The following is a 14,271-nucleotide window of genomic DNA, read 5'->3' as shown; positions in this document are numbered from 1 at the left end:
TAATATCGAGTGCTATCTACAATCTTCTATCTTGCCCACTTCTATTCTCTACAACAAGTCTGTTAGAGGGGTCTGTAGATACTACCAACAGTTTAAAAACACCCGGGCTAGAACAGTGTGTGAAGTGTGTTGCCCACTCCGGGCTTGGATATCGATATCATACATACTTCTCTCCCCTAGTCCAGCTAACGGAGCTGTGTCTACGTCTGCGTCTACTAATCCTACAACATCCAGTGCTACCTCCAATCCCCCACTCCATCCCCCTCTTCGTCTTCACATCCAGGATACACCCTCCCCGCGCCATACCCCATGACCACAAACGCGGCCCAGAACCGCTCCTCGCGCCACACCCGCGCATCCGTCGCCCGCAACTCCCGCAGCAAGAACGCCTGGCCCACCACAAACCCCTTCGCCCTCACGCCCCCACACTCCAGCACATCCACAATCTCATTCAGCCCCTGCGGCGTCAGATTCTGCATCCCGCGCTGCGCCTCCCACAGCGCCTCCGCAACCCCCTTGCCGCCGCGCAACGCGCCGTAGAACAGCACCATTAACAAGAGCGTAGCCCGGTCGTCGACCCGCCACAAGCTGCCCACGAAACACGCACTCCCCGTGCCGAGCAGGGCGTGCGCAAACCCAATCGTCGCGCCGGAGTCGTACGCGCGCGAGTACGCCGACAGACACGCACTAAACACGACCAGCGGCGCCGCGATGCGCAGCGCGGGCCAGTGGCGGATGCTCAGCGGCGGGGCGGCGAGGTCGAGCGCGGACGCGAGCGGCGCGGACGGGTCGAACGACGAGTGCGCGGCGATGTGCAGCACGGTGGCGCCGTGGGCGTGCGCGGCGAGCGCGGCGTGCGGGGCGTTGTCGGCCAGGAACGGGGTCGTGCTGTGGGTGCGCGCCAGGTACAGCGCTTCGATGCGGGAGAAGGGGATGTTGCGCAGGGAGCCGGGGAGGTGGGCGGCGGCTTTTGCGGCGTCGACGGGCGCGGTGCTGATGGCGCACAGCTTGGGGGAGGGAGGGGGCGAGGCGGACTGGGATTGCAGGCGTGTCCAGATTTCGAGGCTGGGGACGACGGTCGTGGGGAGGTCGAAGAAGATGCGCCAGGGCACGTGGGCGAGGTCGCCCGAGGGGATGATGATGAGGTTTTTCTTGTCCTTGAGGTGCGGTTCGACGGGGGCGACTGCGTATTTGCGGAGGAGGTCGTCGAGGCGCTCTTGGTAGAGGGTGGAGTCGCGGCGGTTTAGGGTAGGTGTGAGAGGAGCCTCAGGGGAGCCTGGCTGGCTTGTGCGGTCGTCGAATGTCTGCATGGAGTCCCGCAGGTTGCGGATGCATCTGCGGATCTCTTCGGTGTTTGTTTCTGTCCACTCCACGGCCTTGACCCCATCCGTTGCGGCGATGATCACCATGATGCCGCAGGGTGCGCGTGAAGCGAGGGCGAATTCTACCACGAGCGTGTCCGACGGGATGCGGGACCGCAGGTCTTCGATGCTGCTGGACGAGCCAACCTGTCCCTGAGTGAGAACCCCCAGCAGACACCTCCGCCAGTTCATCTGCACTCGCAGACGGGAGTTCTCCTCTTTAGTCAACGTGGGCGTTGGCGCAGCCGGCGAAGCAGGCAGCGAGGACGTTGTCGAGTTGGATAAGTTGCTAGTCGCCAAAGTCAACGACTGTCTGACAGTGTGTGAGTGATCTGGCTGCACGAACGAGTCGGCGCGACTGTGGCCATGATTCCGTCGAGTGAAGTCCAGCTTCGTGAGCATAGGCAGCTGGGATACCGGGACGCCCGCAGAGACCGAAGGGACCCTGGAGCTGTAGGTCGACGACATGGCGGAGCCACGCTGCCGGAGGACTTTGACCGCTGCTTCGGTGAGCAACAAAATATTGTTCTTGATCAGTCGACGCCGCACATCGTTGACTACGCGGCCCCGGTTGATCGAGTCAAGCAGAGCCCTGGCCCTGCCTTGCTCCAGGAAGTGGAGTGCTTGATCTTTCCAGTCCTGACACGTCAGATTCGGACCCTTGCAGCTGAACAATCTCGGGCTGATGCGGTAGCCTATGGAGTCGAAGTGGTGGCAGACCCGCGCCGCGGAGAAGAAGATATTGGCGCAGTCGGAATGGTCGAAGCCCGACACCGTAGCTTCGCTAGTGTTGAAGAACTCGTTGAAGACCTTCGATGTGTAGCAGCCGTGGTTGTAGATTTCCAGTGCTTTCATGAGGTGGAGACAGCCGGTCTGGGGATCGCTAGCCTGTTTGTATTTGGCTTCCTGCAGCATGCCTGCGTTGAGGATGCGGCGGACTTGGCCAAAGCGATCCATCGGCTTATCCAGATCGAAGTAGCTGGGGTCGATGCCATGCAACGCTTGAGCAACTTCTCGCACCTTGTCCCAATCTTCTGCCCTCCGACAAAGATCAAGCTCTTCCTCAACTTGCGCAACTTGGGCCATCTCCATCATCTTTGCATACTCAACATCTGAGGCTGTGCCTTGATGGTCAGGGGAGTCTGACACGTTGCGGGTGGGACTCGCGACGTTGGAAAGGACTGCTCGGGCTTCCTGTCTCCGCCCCTGGTCGATCAGAATCTCGGCCATGGAGACCTTCCATGGTGTCGCGTCGACGTGCTTCTGCTTCTCCAGCTGGTTGTTTAATTCAGCGAGAGCGTCTTCAAGCAATTTACAGGCGCCTTCCGCATCACCACGACTGATAAACTCTAGCGCTTGGTCTCGAGTGGTCTCGACAATCTTGCGGGGAAGGTAGCGATCCAAGCCTTCAAGGTCTGCCTCTGTGAACTGGGCGTCATCTCGCACAGCAGCAAAGATGTCTTTTAGCTTGGTAGCTACAAAATCGGAGTCTCGCTCGTTTGTCCGCGCCCTTCGCTTCCGGAGTCCTTTTCTACCTTCGGGGTTACTGAGATCCTGTGTTGATTCTTCTGTTGCTTCCTGAGCTGTATCCGCCTTGGCTCTAACATCGTCCCAAAGTTCGTTGAACTCGTTAGGACTCAGGGTCGGACTGACTAGACCGCCCTCTTGGGTGTGCGACTTTGCGTCCTCGATGAGTATGCGGATACCCAGGTTATTCTGCAAGGCAGACTTTGATACTGACGAGATGGAGCAGCCTTTCGACATCTTCTCAGAACATAGCTCAAGACTTCTCGAGTCTGCGGTGTCAGATCTGAGAGGCGTGCGTACGGGTAGCAGGGGTGAGAGGTGCGAGGCTGAGGTGTCGAGTGCAATGTCGGACAAAGTCCTCTTCAGGCAACGTAATGAAGCGTGACGAGTAACGGGTGCTGTGAGAGGGCCTGACTATTGCTGAGAAATGCTGCGCATCACGGATTCCGGTGTGGGTATATACCAGGCCCCATCGACCTCAATGACGGCCTGAGGGTCCTGCATGCGGCTCTAGCGGAGCACCCATGTCAAGGCCAGAAACAGCGCTGCACTGCCGATTGACCATGCGGAAGCCTGAAGGGCACTAGGGTGGGCGGCTACGACGTGTGAGTCGGTGTGACACTCTGAACGTGGACAGGCTGTCCTTCAGCTCTAAGCCATGATCGCCAACACTCGCCCTTTGCGGTCCGCGTCATGATTGACTGCAGCCAAAGACGCCTCAGATGATGCGCCTGGGGCGAAGAGGCTCTGATGGTGCCCCGTGATGGATAGCATACTTTGTACGTGGCTGAGACTCGCTTGGGGGCCAAATACTGCGGGGCCGCTCGCCGTCCTCGGCGGATCAAGGATGTAAGTCTAGTGACTCAAATCCACAGTGCGACAATGTCAGGATTCCTAGGATGCAATATAAAAAGGGTTGACATAGATACTAGCTTTACTTATTAGTTTAGCTATAAGTCAAGTATTAAGTTACTTAGTTTAGAGGTTACATATTAACTATCTATTCTAGGAAATAAAAGTACTCTTTATTATATAGTATCTAATACATATAGTAACAACCAAAGATCTAATAGCTACATTATGATAGCTACTAGGTAGAATCTGCGTGTCTACGCTGCGACCCTCTAAGGGAAAGCGCGTTGACCTAGACAATGACGTGCTAACTGCTGCCCTAGACAACACACTAGCATAAACTGTCGGCCAAAATGCAAACTCGCATACACAATCCCATCGTTACACGTGCGCAGGCAGCCTATACCTTGCAAAACCAGAAATGGCAACCCCTCTCATTCTCGACGGTGGCATGTCGCGCGAACTCATGCGTTTGAATGCGCCATTTCGACAACCCGAATGGTCAGCCCTTGCGCTCATCGAAGCTCCACACCTGGTGAAACAAGTCCATCACGACTTCATCGCAGCCGGAGCCGACATCATCACCACAAACTCATACGCACTTGTCCCCTTTCACATTGGCGAAGAGCGCTTCTGGAAACAAGGTGCCGAGCTCGCCGTTCTTGCGGGTCGCTTGGCACGTGAAGCAGCCGATGCTGAGAGTACCGCAACTGGGCGCAAGATTCTGGTTGCAGGCAGCCTGCCGCCGATATTTGGCTCGTACGAGCCTCAAAAGTTCGACAATGGCCGCGTGAAGGAGTACCTTGGCGTGCTCGTTGCTTCGTTGGCGCCGTACGTGGATGTCTGGTTGGCAGAGACGCTGAGCTTGATCGCTGAGGCTGTCGCGGCGCGGCAGGCGACAAAGGCCACGGGAAAGCCTTTCTGGGCTGCGTTCTGCCCGGACGATGCACAGGATGCGAGTCCGAGTGCAGTTCGCCTCCGCTCTGGCGAGACGGTGGAGCAGGTCACACAATGGGCAATTGCAAGTCACATTGATGCATTGCTGTTCAATTGTGCTCGCCCGGCCTACGTGGAGGGGGCCGTCAGAATCGCAAAGGATACGATGGAACGGTCCACAGAGCAATCTCAATGTGTACTTGGGGTCTACGCGAATGCCTTCGCTCCTAAATCAAACGAATCCGCAGCCAACGAGAGCATCTCTGCTGTGGATGAGGCGCTCGATCCGGAAGCATATGGTCAGCATGCAGCGAAATGGGTCTCAGACGGAGTCAGTATCGTTGGCGGCTGTTGTGGAGTTGGCCACGAGCATATTCGTCAGCTAAAAGTAGTTGCGTCTTGAAATGCGATGTGTTAGATGCCAATAGCTATGATGTATCTAAACTATACGTAGTAGATGCTCTATAGAAAGACTACAATGTCTTATAGGTGTATTATTATAATATAAAAAACAGAATCTTATATTATAAAACTATATATAGCTATTATACATAGCTTATAACTTTATAAAATAGGAAAATAGTATTATCTTTTCTCTTCTCTTTTTGTTAATTGTTTTATCTATACACTAGGTGCAACACAACTATAGTGGTAAAAAGGTAGGGGTTGGGTAGGGGTTGTGTACGTCACGTGATGTGCCCAGACCCTACCTAAGGTCCGTGCAGACCCTACCTCAACCCTGCCCTACCGTACCCCGTACCTTTTCACCATCGTAGACACAACAGGCTAGCAAAGACAGATTCGCGAAGTAGAGTTTACGGCCGCAGCAGAGCTGAAAAAGAAGCGAGATGCGACAGCTGCCTGGACCTGTGGCGATGCAGTCTTACAAAAGCGCACAGCCACAGTGGCCGACCTGCGCCCCCAGGTGTGCATGACAATATAAGCGTGCAGCAACCCAGTTTTAGAAGCCGTTTTTATCCTCCCACATCGTGACTCGATCTCTGTGTACCATAGTCCTCCGTTTCGTTAGCGTATTTCCGCATCATGGCACTTGAAGGCCTCCAGAAACGCACGTTTCTGCCTTACCTTCGCGGTGTGTTCCCAGAGGAACTACGGCTCGGCAGCCTCTACATCAACCCCTTGGAACCAACAGATGGCCTTGCTTCCCTCAGATGGGAGTTTATGGGCGACGAGGATGACCAGGATGTCTACGAAAAGGTAGTGAGCAAATGGACACGGAAACGAGCTGAAATCGACCAACCCTTCTCCATCGAATTCGAAGCCTCAAAAGCCCGATCTCTGGGCTTCAATTTCACCGACTTCCTCGGCCTGAACGCGACAAAGACTAAGGAAAGCATGGTGAAGATCCATGGCCAATCGGGGCGACGCATGAAAATCAAAAAGTATGTTCCCTCCCCCACCCTTTATACATGCCCAATACTGACCGAACCCAGCCCAGAGAAGTTCCTGGAGGAAGTCATGCAGCAGCCAGGCGTCCAGGAGTGGATCCGCGAACACGCCTCCATAGAGCACAAGAGCAAATACGGCCGCCACATCTGGCGCGCGCCCAAGATCTGGATGGTCACGGGCGTCCAACACGTCACCGGCGGCGCCATCGACAGCACCAGCACGCGCTCCACGACCCTCGGCGGCGCCGCAGGCCTCGACCCGAGCGCCGCCGCCCACGCGCCCCCGGGCACCCTGAAGCTCGGCGCCAACGTCGACTTCACGGACGCCCACGGCGCGACGACGAACTTCGGGCACGCCGACGAGCGCGTCTGGGCCGCGCAGTTCATGCCCGTGTCGATTGTGTTCGGGCCGGACGAGGACCGCGAGTTGTCCGCCAAAGAACACGCGTTCCTGCCCAAGACGATTGCGCACTTCCGGCTCGACGACGTGCCGGATCTGGAGATGAAGGGGATTCGGGAAGTGGATAGGCGCGGGAGCGGGCCTATTCCGAAGCTCATTGGGCGTGTTACTGTGCAGGGCAGAGCTGATGAGGAGGAGGACGGAGGGGATGAGGATGACTTTGTGATTGATGATGCGCCGTATGTGGAGAATAGGAGGGAGACGGATTGGGAGCAGTATGATAAGTATAAGAGGTGGTTGAAAGAGGTGGATGAGGATGAGTAGACGTAACATATATATACCTTGGTGTAGCGTTTGTTGTACATAGCCTGGCGTTTGGGTAGACTTTCATTGTTAATCGGGGATATCTGTTTTGCGCCCGTGCGAGTACCCATCGGAGTAGTATTCTCGAGTCGTAATTACGAAGCAGCAACATAATATAATACGTTGAAGGGTCAAGAAGAGAGTCAAGAAGACCAAGTATGAAGATTAAGATAGTCATATTCCGGACTGATATATACAAGAAAAACGTGACGCTATGCAACCTCCCACATGAAAACACCGCTTTTACAAACTCGCCCGCTCGCCCCCAAGCTTCTTCCCCGTCACAGCACCAAAGTACGCATTCAGCGCATCCGCCGTCCCACTGCCCTCCTCCAGCTTCACAACAGCGCTCACATACCCGTCGGGCCTCACAACCACCACCCCGCCCTTGTCCTCGTCAAGCCCCATCTTCGCGTGCGCCGCGGCCTTTGCGTCGGGCACGCGCACATCCCACACGTCGTCGGCATACACGTGGTCCGCGTAGCGCGCCAGGACCGCGGGCAGCTGCTCGTCGATGTGGATCTTGGCGCGTGGCGCGTTGAGGATGATGGCGAGCGAGAGGAGCGAGGTGTGCGGGTTGTGTTTCTCGTGGTAGCGGTCTGCGGTGTCGACGTCCTTGTACAGGAAGTGCGAGAAGAAGGATGCGGGGGCGGACATGTGGGCGGCGAGGTCCTTGAGGGCGGTTGCGGTGTGGGCGAGGGCGCCGCCGAAGACGAAGACGCGGTAGGAGCCGTTGAGGGGGATTTCCTGCTCGAGGTGCACCACGTTGGCGTCGACGACGCGGGTGACGGTTGCGGGGATGAGGATGCGGCCGGTGCGCAGGTTGGTGCCCTTCTGGTACTCCAGCATCAAGGGGTGCTGGGCGGGGTGCTCGGGGCCCCAGTTGATCGAGTTCGGGTTGTATGCGACGCCGTAGCCGGATGTGAATTCGCAGCTCGCCTTGAAGGTCTTGATGAACTCGTTCTCATCGGCCTCGCCAGAAGATGCACCGGCGACTTCGCCAGCGGAGGGGATGCGTGCGGAGAAGAGCTTTGCGTATCGCGCGTCAAAGTCGAGTAATGTCTCGGCGATCAGCTGGCGTTCGGACTCGTAGGTGGACAGACTGGAGCGGGGCGCCCATCCCGATTCGACGTGGTGGATCTTCCAGGCAAGGTTGACGGCATCGAGGAAGGCTGTGTTCATACCCTGGCCAGCCTTGGGGGAGTGTGTGTGGCAGGCATCTCCTCCCATGAAGACACGCTCGTCGAGGGTGTACTTCTCGGCGATACCCTGACCGATGGGATATACAGAGAACCATTCGATGCGATCCCACGTGATCTCATAGGGCTTCAGAATTGCCTTGGCCTTCTCCTGTACCTCTTCTGCGGTAGCCTGTTTGCGTGGGTTCCAGTCCTTGTCTGTGGAGCTGGCAACCTGGATGTACAGACGGACCATGTTGTCCTCACGGGGAATAATCATGATGGATCCAGCATCTGAGTGGATTGTGCATTTCATCTACACTTGGTTAGTATCGCATACTCAGTTGCTTGGCATATCGACCGACGTACCTTGATATCAGGGAAGTTGGTCCTGACAACACCGTCCATAACACCCCAAACATACGCGATAGGATCCTTGTATCTGATCTTAATACCAAGCTGCTCCCTCACGAAGCTCCGCGCACCCTCTCCGCTGAAGAGGTACTTCGCTCGCACGGTCTCAGTCGATGATCCATCAACATGGGCAAGCTTGACCTCGACAGGGTACGTAGCATCCTTGCCGTCATTCTCGAACCCAGTAATCGTCCACGGCCGCTGAACCGTGTTTCCATTCTTCTCAATATCCTGGATAAACACTCTCTCAATCATACCCTGGTGCAGCAGCGTTGTGAAGGGGTATCGCGCGTCGATGAATTTCGGGCAACTAGCCCACGTGCCCGTCTGCACGATGCCGCCCTTGGCGCTCGGATCCCAGAACGCAACTTCGTACACCTTTGCCGGCTCGTACTCCATGATCTTGCGCTTCAGGCCCATGTTGCGCAGAAGGTCTAGCGACCGCGGCTGGATGCCGTCGGCGCGTCCCGTGGGTGTGGGCTCAGGCCGGTTGTCGATGTGCTTGATCTTGTAGCCCCATCTTGACAGACAGGTGGAGAGGCAGAGGCCGACGGGCCCGGCACCGACGATGACGATGTCGTAGTTTTCGACAGCCATTGTACTGGTACTGTGTGCGATGTGCAGGGAGAATGGGTACGAGGCAGTCAATAAAGAAGCGCTCGTGGGTATCAATTGGCAGAATAGTATACAGTGCTGTCCATCTTCAAAGCAGCGGCTTCGACAGCTTTAAGAGACGTCCAGTCCGGACGCCGCTAGTGCCAGATAGCATCATGGCAAGAAACACGGGACTGGAATCTGTCCGGCAATAAAATCGGTTGTAAAGATCGCGAAGCTGGACGCCCCGACTAGGGCTGCCGTCATGTTGCGGGGACCACAGGCGGAATCGCTGCACGGCACTTTGCTGCCAAGAAAGCGGTTGCGCTGGTCCGCTTCGAGCTCAAGTGCAACCGGATGAGGCATGGTCGCTGTGTAAGACAGCCGAATCTCTGGACAAGTCATTCTGTATCGCTAAACCAGCCAACGCTCGTGCTTCAGAAGCCATCCGGTTACGCTGCCGCGCGGATTTAGCTCGCTCTTCAAGCCTCATCTAGACCCCACATTCCGACGCTGAGTTTCCCGTAGATAGCTCCCATGGGGTTGGCCATGGCGCACAGAGCTTGTTTGAGCATGTCTCGTACGAAGCTCGGATTCCGGCGTCAAAAAGGACATCAAGAAGCTGCCGTATTTTGAGGCCGTGAGAAGTGGGTCGCAGCGAAATTGTTCCGTGGCATTACGTTGACGTTGTGAGCATGTCCGTATTAGCCGTTCGACGATGCCGCTGTTTTGGTATTGATGGTCGATAACAGACCTTGGCAAAAAGTGTGGACAAAGTCCACGTGATGCAAAAGAGCCTCCATCACCCCAGAGGCAAGATGATGGCATGGATTGCGTGCAGGAAGCAAAAAGAGACTGGTCACTACGAGGGTCGAACTCGCGACCTTGGCGTATCAAGGTATAATCTATTAGCACCACGCTCTAACCAACTGAGCTAAGCGACCGTTGCTTCTTGTATGGATGTTTCCAGCTTTGCAACATTCATATTGTTGATTCAACTGCGTTGCAAGGCTCGATCCGTGGGAAGCAGAGACTCAATGTTGCAAAATGAGTCAGGGGGCTGATAGCGATGGATCCCAGTGAGGCGGGGCTGACTAGGACTGGCGCACCGCCTCGCTAGAAACTCAGGCCTCACCACCAGATCAACCCTACTCACCAAGCAAGGCATCAACAGATCTCGTCAGCCCTAACGCCCCGCACACCCAACCCGCGCTCCACAGCCACATCAGCACCGCTCCGCGACACCCCCGGCGCCAGAGCTGTCAGACCAGGATCCCACGGCCGCGCGAGTATTTGGAACGGCTTACACGCAGCACCCCCAGCGCCAATCACCCCCTAGCCCGTGTGTAACGCACGCCCGCATTTGGCTGGCCAGCTGGCGCCTCAGGGTCGCACGAAGGCGGGACGCCCACAGACGACAGGTTGCAAGCTGTGTAGTGCGGGCGGCGCGCAGCCGACGGGCTCGGCTGGGGCGCGGGGTGGTTGGACGGTGGACAGCGGTGAGGCGGCGGGCACCGGGAGAGTGGATATTCTCCGAGCGGGTGCTGTGTGACGTGACGGCGACGTGGGTGCGGCCGATTGCTCAGGTTTCGGGGGCAGGGAGGCAGGTACCGCCTGGGCGAGTGATTTGAATTAACTGCAGGCGCTGGATGGGCCACTGGGTGAGTTGTCGAGCCTTGCTCCTGGATGTCGAGAGTTCACGCGGTGCCGATTCGACCGCAGACCGGCTGGTCACACTGGAGTGGCGGTGAATCGATCAATCTCCAGGATCCACTAGAGCAAGGCAACAGCATACTGGTTTCGTGTTCATTGCGATCCAGAGTGCTGGACCTGTTTAGGTAACAATAGTGTCGCAGAGTAAGATAATCACCTGAGTTGTGCTTAAGCGTTAATCGAACCGAAATGGGTATTGTTGTACGTGCCATTCTGCCAGAACCACCAGCTCCCTCGCTATATGCAAGTATTTAGGTCGAACAAAACAATAGGGGATAAGGGGTTATAGTCGACGAAATGATGGCCAAAGTGGCGTAGCGAATGCGAAAGAAGAACATGGGGGGATATAATGACCGCATAAGCGGCATGCATACAACAACGTAAAACAATGTTCCGACCGCTAGTGGTACAGATACAGTCTGAGCAGTAGTCAGGCCTACGACACCGATTGGGCGGACTGTGTTCGGATTGGATGGAGATTTCATCTTAGCTCTACGGGCTTCTCGCCACGGCCCATGACAACATTGCCATGTCGCAGATGCGGGCCAAGACTTGCTGAGAACCTGCACGACTCTCATGGCTGATGAAGGACATGGCAACGTGAAGTTTACTCAAATCGCTGTCCTCGTGCGGGTCCATTAGTTGTGGGAGCGCGTTCGGGAAGCCTCCTATCCGCGCTCCGTAGTGCCTGGCGACGGCTATCGAGTATATTGCGTCACGCACTTCCTGTACGCGCAGCACCGTGCGCATTGTACCGAGTGACATGTCAGCAGCGTTGGGCGGCGCGCGGTCGTCGCCGTCATAGCGGACAAAGTCTCCAAGATTAAGCCAGAAGTCCACCTCGTGCCTCTTCTCCTCGTGGATGTCTTCAGGATAGGTGAGCTCGCGGAGGGGGTTCGACTCGAGGTTTGAATTTGTCAGTAAAGCCTCCAGGACGTCGAAGCGCGCGCGGCATTCCCTGAGTGGCAGGTCCTCGGACTCTGCAAGATGGGCGCTGCCGTCTTCAGGCTTGACGCCGTTGGTAGCAGGTGTGGGGAGTTTGCACGACCCCAGCAAGTGCCAAATCAGGCGCGCTTCTTGGCTGAACACACTTGACATGTCGGCAGAGCTGTTCTGCGTCTTGATCGTCTCGGTGAAGAAGGCGGCCTCTTCGTGCAGAGCCTGGCTGGTGAAGATGCGGTGCAGGGCGTTGTTGTCTTTGGAGAACCACGTGGTCTGCAGCATGTAGTCGAGGCCTTGGACGTAGTCGTTGACGAAGATCTGCGAGAACTGCTCGTCAATTTCCTGCGCCGGTGGAGCAGTCCGTGGCGGGACGTCGGGCGGGCTGTGGTTGCAGATGCCAAAGATGTCGGCCACGTCGAGTTGCTTGCCCTTGAGCGGACTGGGCGGGGGCGGGGGATGCGCGTAGCCTTGCTGTCTCATGGCGGGGTCCATGGGCAGGCCGTTGTACTGCGGTTGGCCTGGATGCATGCCCGGGGCGGCGGCGGCAGCGAGAGCAGGGTCGATGGCGTTGAAGGCTTGCGGGTCGTGCGGGGCGCTGGGGGCGGCGGCGGCCGGGGCGTAGCCTGCTGAAGAGGCCGGGGCGTAGCCCTGGGGGACCTGGCTCTGGTAGCTGGCGGGCGGCGGCGGGGCCTGGGCGGGCACGGGTGGAGTTGAGGAGTGCGGCGTCGGGGCAGAGTTAGGCGCGGGCTGGATCTGGGCCGGGCCGGGCTGCTGCTTGAAGATGGGATCGTAGCCCAGACACTCGCGCTTGCTCTTCTGGCAGTTGCGGCAGGTGGGGTGCGCCTCGTCACACTGGGGAGGTCAGCGGGGAACGGGAGTGTGGTGGGCGGGCAATGGCAGTGTAGTCAGCGGGCAATGGAGCGGTGTAACGAAAGCAATGGAGAAAGTGGATGTGATGGGGGTGATGAAGGGCAATGGCGGGCAATGCAGTGGAGGTGTCCAGTCGAGGCGCGTCACGTCTCGGCTGCGCGCGTCGCGCGCCAAGCAGGGCGGCAGCAGGGCGGCACTCACCTTGATTCTACGCTTGCGACACGTCAAGCACCCCGTCTTGGTGCGGCGCTTGATCTCCTTCTTGTGGCGGCCGCCGGACAGCACGCGCTGGTCGGGCTGCGGCGGCAGCTGGTAGCGCATCGCGTTGTACTGGGCGGGCCCCATGTTCATGGGCTGCTGCGGGTGCGCATAGCCCGGCGGCGGGTAGTGCTGCTGCATGGCGTGCGGCGGCGGCGGCAGCGGCGAGCCCATGGCGGGCTGCGGGTGCGGCGGGTGCTGGTGGTGGGCGTGCTGGTGGTGCTGCTGCTGTTGCGGCGGCTGGCCGTCGGGCAGGCGCATGGGCGGCAGGTTCAGCGGCGGCAGCGACATATTCGCGCCCGGCGGCGAGCCACGATACGGCTCGCCGGCGGGCTGGCCGGGCGGCGGGTACGAGTACGTGGGCTGCATCGACGTGGGTGACGGATAGGCGTGCGGCGAGGCATAGGCAGCGGGCGGCGGCTGCTGCTGCTGCGGCGCGGGCATGCTGGCCTGCGAAAAGTGCGACGGGGCGGGCGAGTGCGGGTTGGCCTGCGCGGGCACAGAAAACTCGTGCGACATGGGCGGGCACGGCGATGCCACCTGCCAGCAGTCGACGGACGTCGCTCGAGGCCGCAGCTCGCTTGAAAGCTTAGGGCCCGTCCGAAGAGGGACGGTCGACGGGGGGGGGGGGCGTGGGCAAGGCCGGATGGGGCAGCTGTTCACAGGGCAGGGGTGCCTCGGCAGCGTTCTGCACGTCCGCGACCTGCGTCGCAAGATTAGCACAAGTCGTGTCGCCGCCCGTCCTATCAGCCCGCCACGCAGCGCAGCGCCCCCCGCCAGCGCGCGACGAGCGTCCTCCCAGCTCGTCGTGCGCAAGACAGCGTGCTGCTCGCCCGGCGCGCCCACGCTGGCGGTGGAGATGGGCGCGGCGCGCAGGCTGCTGGATGCGAGGTGCTCGAAACTTACAGATGGTGCTAGGCTCGCCAAATCTTCGCTTGAATCTTCGCTTGAGGCCCTGTTTCCCGCTGCGACGCTGACTGGCCGCAACTCGCGTTCCAGACGTTCGCGAGCTAGGTTGCGTTGGTAGCGAGAACGCGAACAGTGCGGCGCCGGCGACGACGGGTGCGATGCTTGGGCAGGTGCGCTGGTGAAAATCGAAATGCGCGGCAGACAGCAGCAACAGCTTGCGCTAATGACGGCCCCCGTCACGTGCTGCCCTGAAGTTCATCCGTCAATCAAGTCCACCCGCAGCGCCGCGCGCTGGTACCTGGTGGGCCGGAATGCACCGCCGCCCGCCCTGCCAGGCCTGCCAGCATTGGCCTCGCTTCTGCTGCGCGTGCAGCCTGCAGAAGCGACCTCACGCCGATGCTGCCAGCGCGAGACGACCGCCGTGACCGCCGCCCGCTGCGTCACCAGCCAGGCCGGGCTGCGCGATTTGATACAGGGCTGAACACGGCAACACACGCCGCCGCCGACCAAGGCGTGCAGCGAGCTTCAACCGCACCACCCATCAC

General features: G+C 58.5%; 5 protein-coding genes and 1 non-coding gene across 6 annotated transcripts; 2 read left to right on the top strand and 4 right to left on the bottom strand.

Annotated features, from left to right (window-relative positions):
* Positions 1-236: 236 nt before the first annotated feature.
* On the bottom strand, positions 237-3,125 carry C7974DRAFT_380198 (CHAT domain-containing protein; the record flags this gene model as incomplete). Its single annotated transcript, XM_046140504.1, has 1 exon — positions 237-3,125. One exon carries the CDS (start codon positions 3,123-3,125, stop codon positions 237-239), a length of 2,889 nt encoding a protein of 962 aa, XP_045992987.1.
* Positions 3,126-4,075: 950 nt separating this feature from the next.
* On the top strand, positions 4,076-5,251 carry C7974DRAFT_403798 (homocysteine/selenocysteine methylase (S-methylmethionine-dependent)). The gene has a single exon (XM_046142876.1). It carries the CDS (start codon positions 4,162-4,164, stop codon positions 5,077-5,079), a length of 918 nt encoding a protein of 305 aa, XP_045992986.1. The 5' UTR covers positions 4,076-4,161; the 3' UTR covers positions 5,080-5,251.
* Positions 5,252-5,256: 5 nt separating this feature from the next.
* C7974DRAFT_64595 (uncharacterized protein) lies at positions 5,257-6,950 on the top strand. The gene is made up of 3 exons (XM_046147002.1): positions 5,257-6,079; positions 6,131-6,605; positions 6,699-6,950. Exons 1-3 carry the CDS (start codon positions 5,721-5,723, stop codon positions 6,807-6,809), a joined length of 945 nt encoding a protein of 314 aa, XP_045992985.1. The 5' UTR covers positions 5,257-5,720; the 3' UTR covers positions 6,810-6,950.
* Positions 6,951-9,280, bottom strand: C7974DRAFT_64580 (FAD binding domain-containing protein). Its single transcript, XM_046147001.1, has 2 exons — positions 8,396-9,280; positions 6,951-8,342 (listed from the first exon to the last, which is right to left on the bottom strand). Exons 1-2 carry the CDS (start codon positions 9,035-9,037, stop codon positions 7,092-7,094), a joined length of 1,893 nt encoding a protein of 630 aa, XP_045992984.1. The 5' UTR covers positions 9,038-9,280; the 3' UTR covers positions 6,951-7,091.
* A 610-nt stretch (positions 9,281-9,890) lies between these two features.
* Positions 9,891-9,978, bottom strand: C7974DRAFT_t107. The gene has a single exon. It is a non-coding gene; the product is annotated as a tRNA-Ile (tRNA).
* Positions 9,979-11,239: 1,261 nt separating this feature from the next.
* On the bottom strand, positions 11,240-13,261 carry C7974DRAFT_320032 (uncharacterized protein; the record flags this gene model as incomplete). The annotated part of the gene is made up of 2 exons (XM_046138733.1): positions 11,240-12,541; positions 12,761-13,261. The coding sequence occupies 2 exons, from the start codon at positions 13,259-13,261 to the stop codon at positions 11,240-11,242; spliced, it is 1,803 nt and encodes a 600-aa protein (XP_045992983.1).
* Between the last annotated feature and the right edge of the window lie 1,010 nt (positions 13,262-14,271).

The sequence above is a fragment of the Boeremia exigua genome (genome assembly GCF_020726555.1).
Source record: "Boeremia exigua strain MPI-SDFR-AT-0100 chromosome Unknown C7974scaffold_12, whole genome shotgun sequence".
In the NCBI taxonomy this organism is placed as follows: domain Eukaryota; kingdom Fungi; phylum Ascomycota; class Dothideomycetes; order Pleosporales; family Didymellaceae; genus Boeremia; species Boeremia exigua.
The sequence above is the reverse complement of the archived record's forward strand: the minus strand, read 5'-3'. Positions and strand labels throughout refer to the sequence as shown.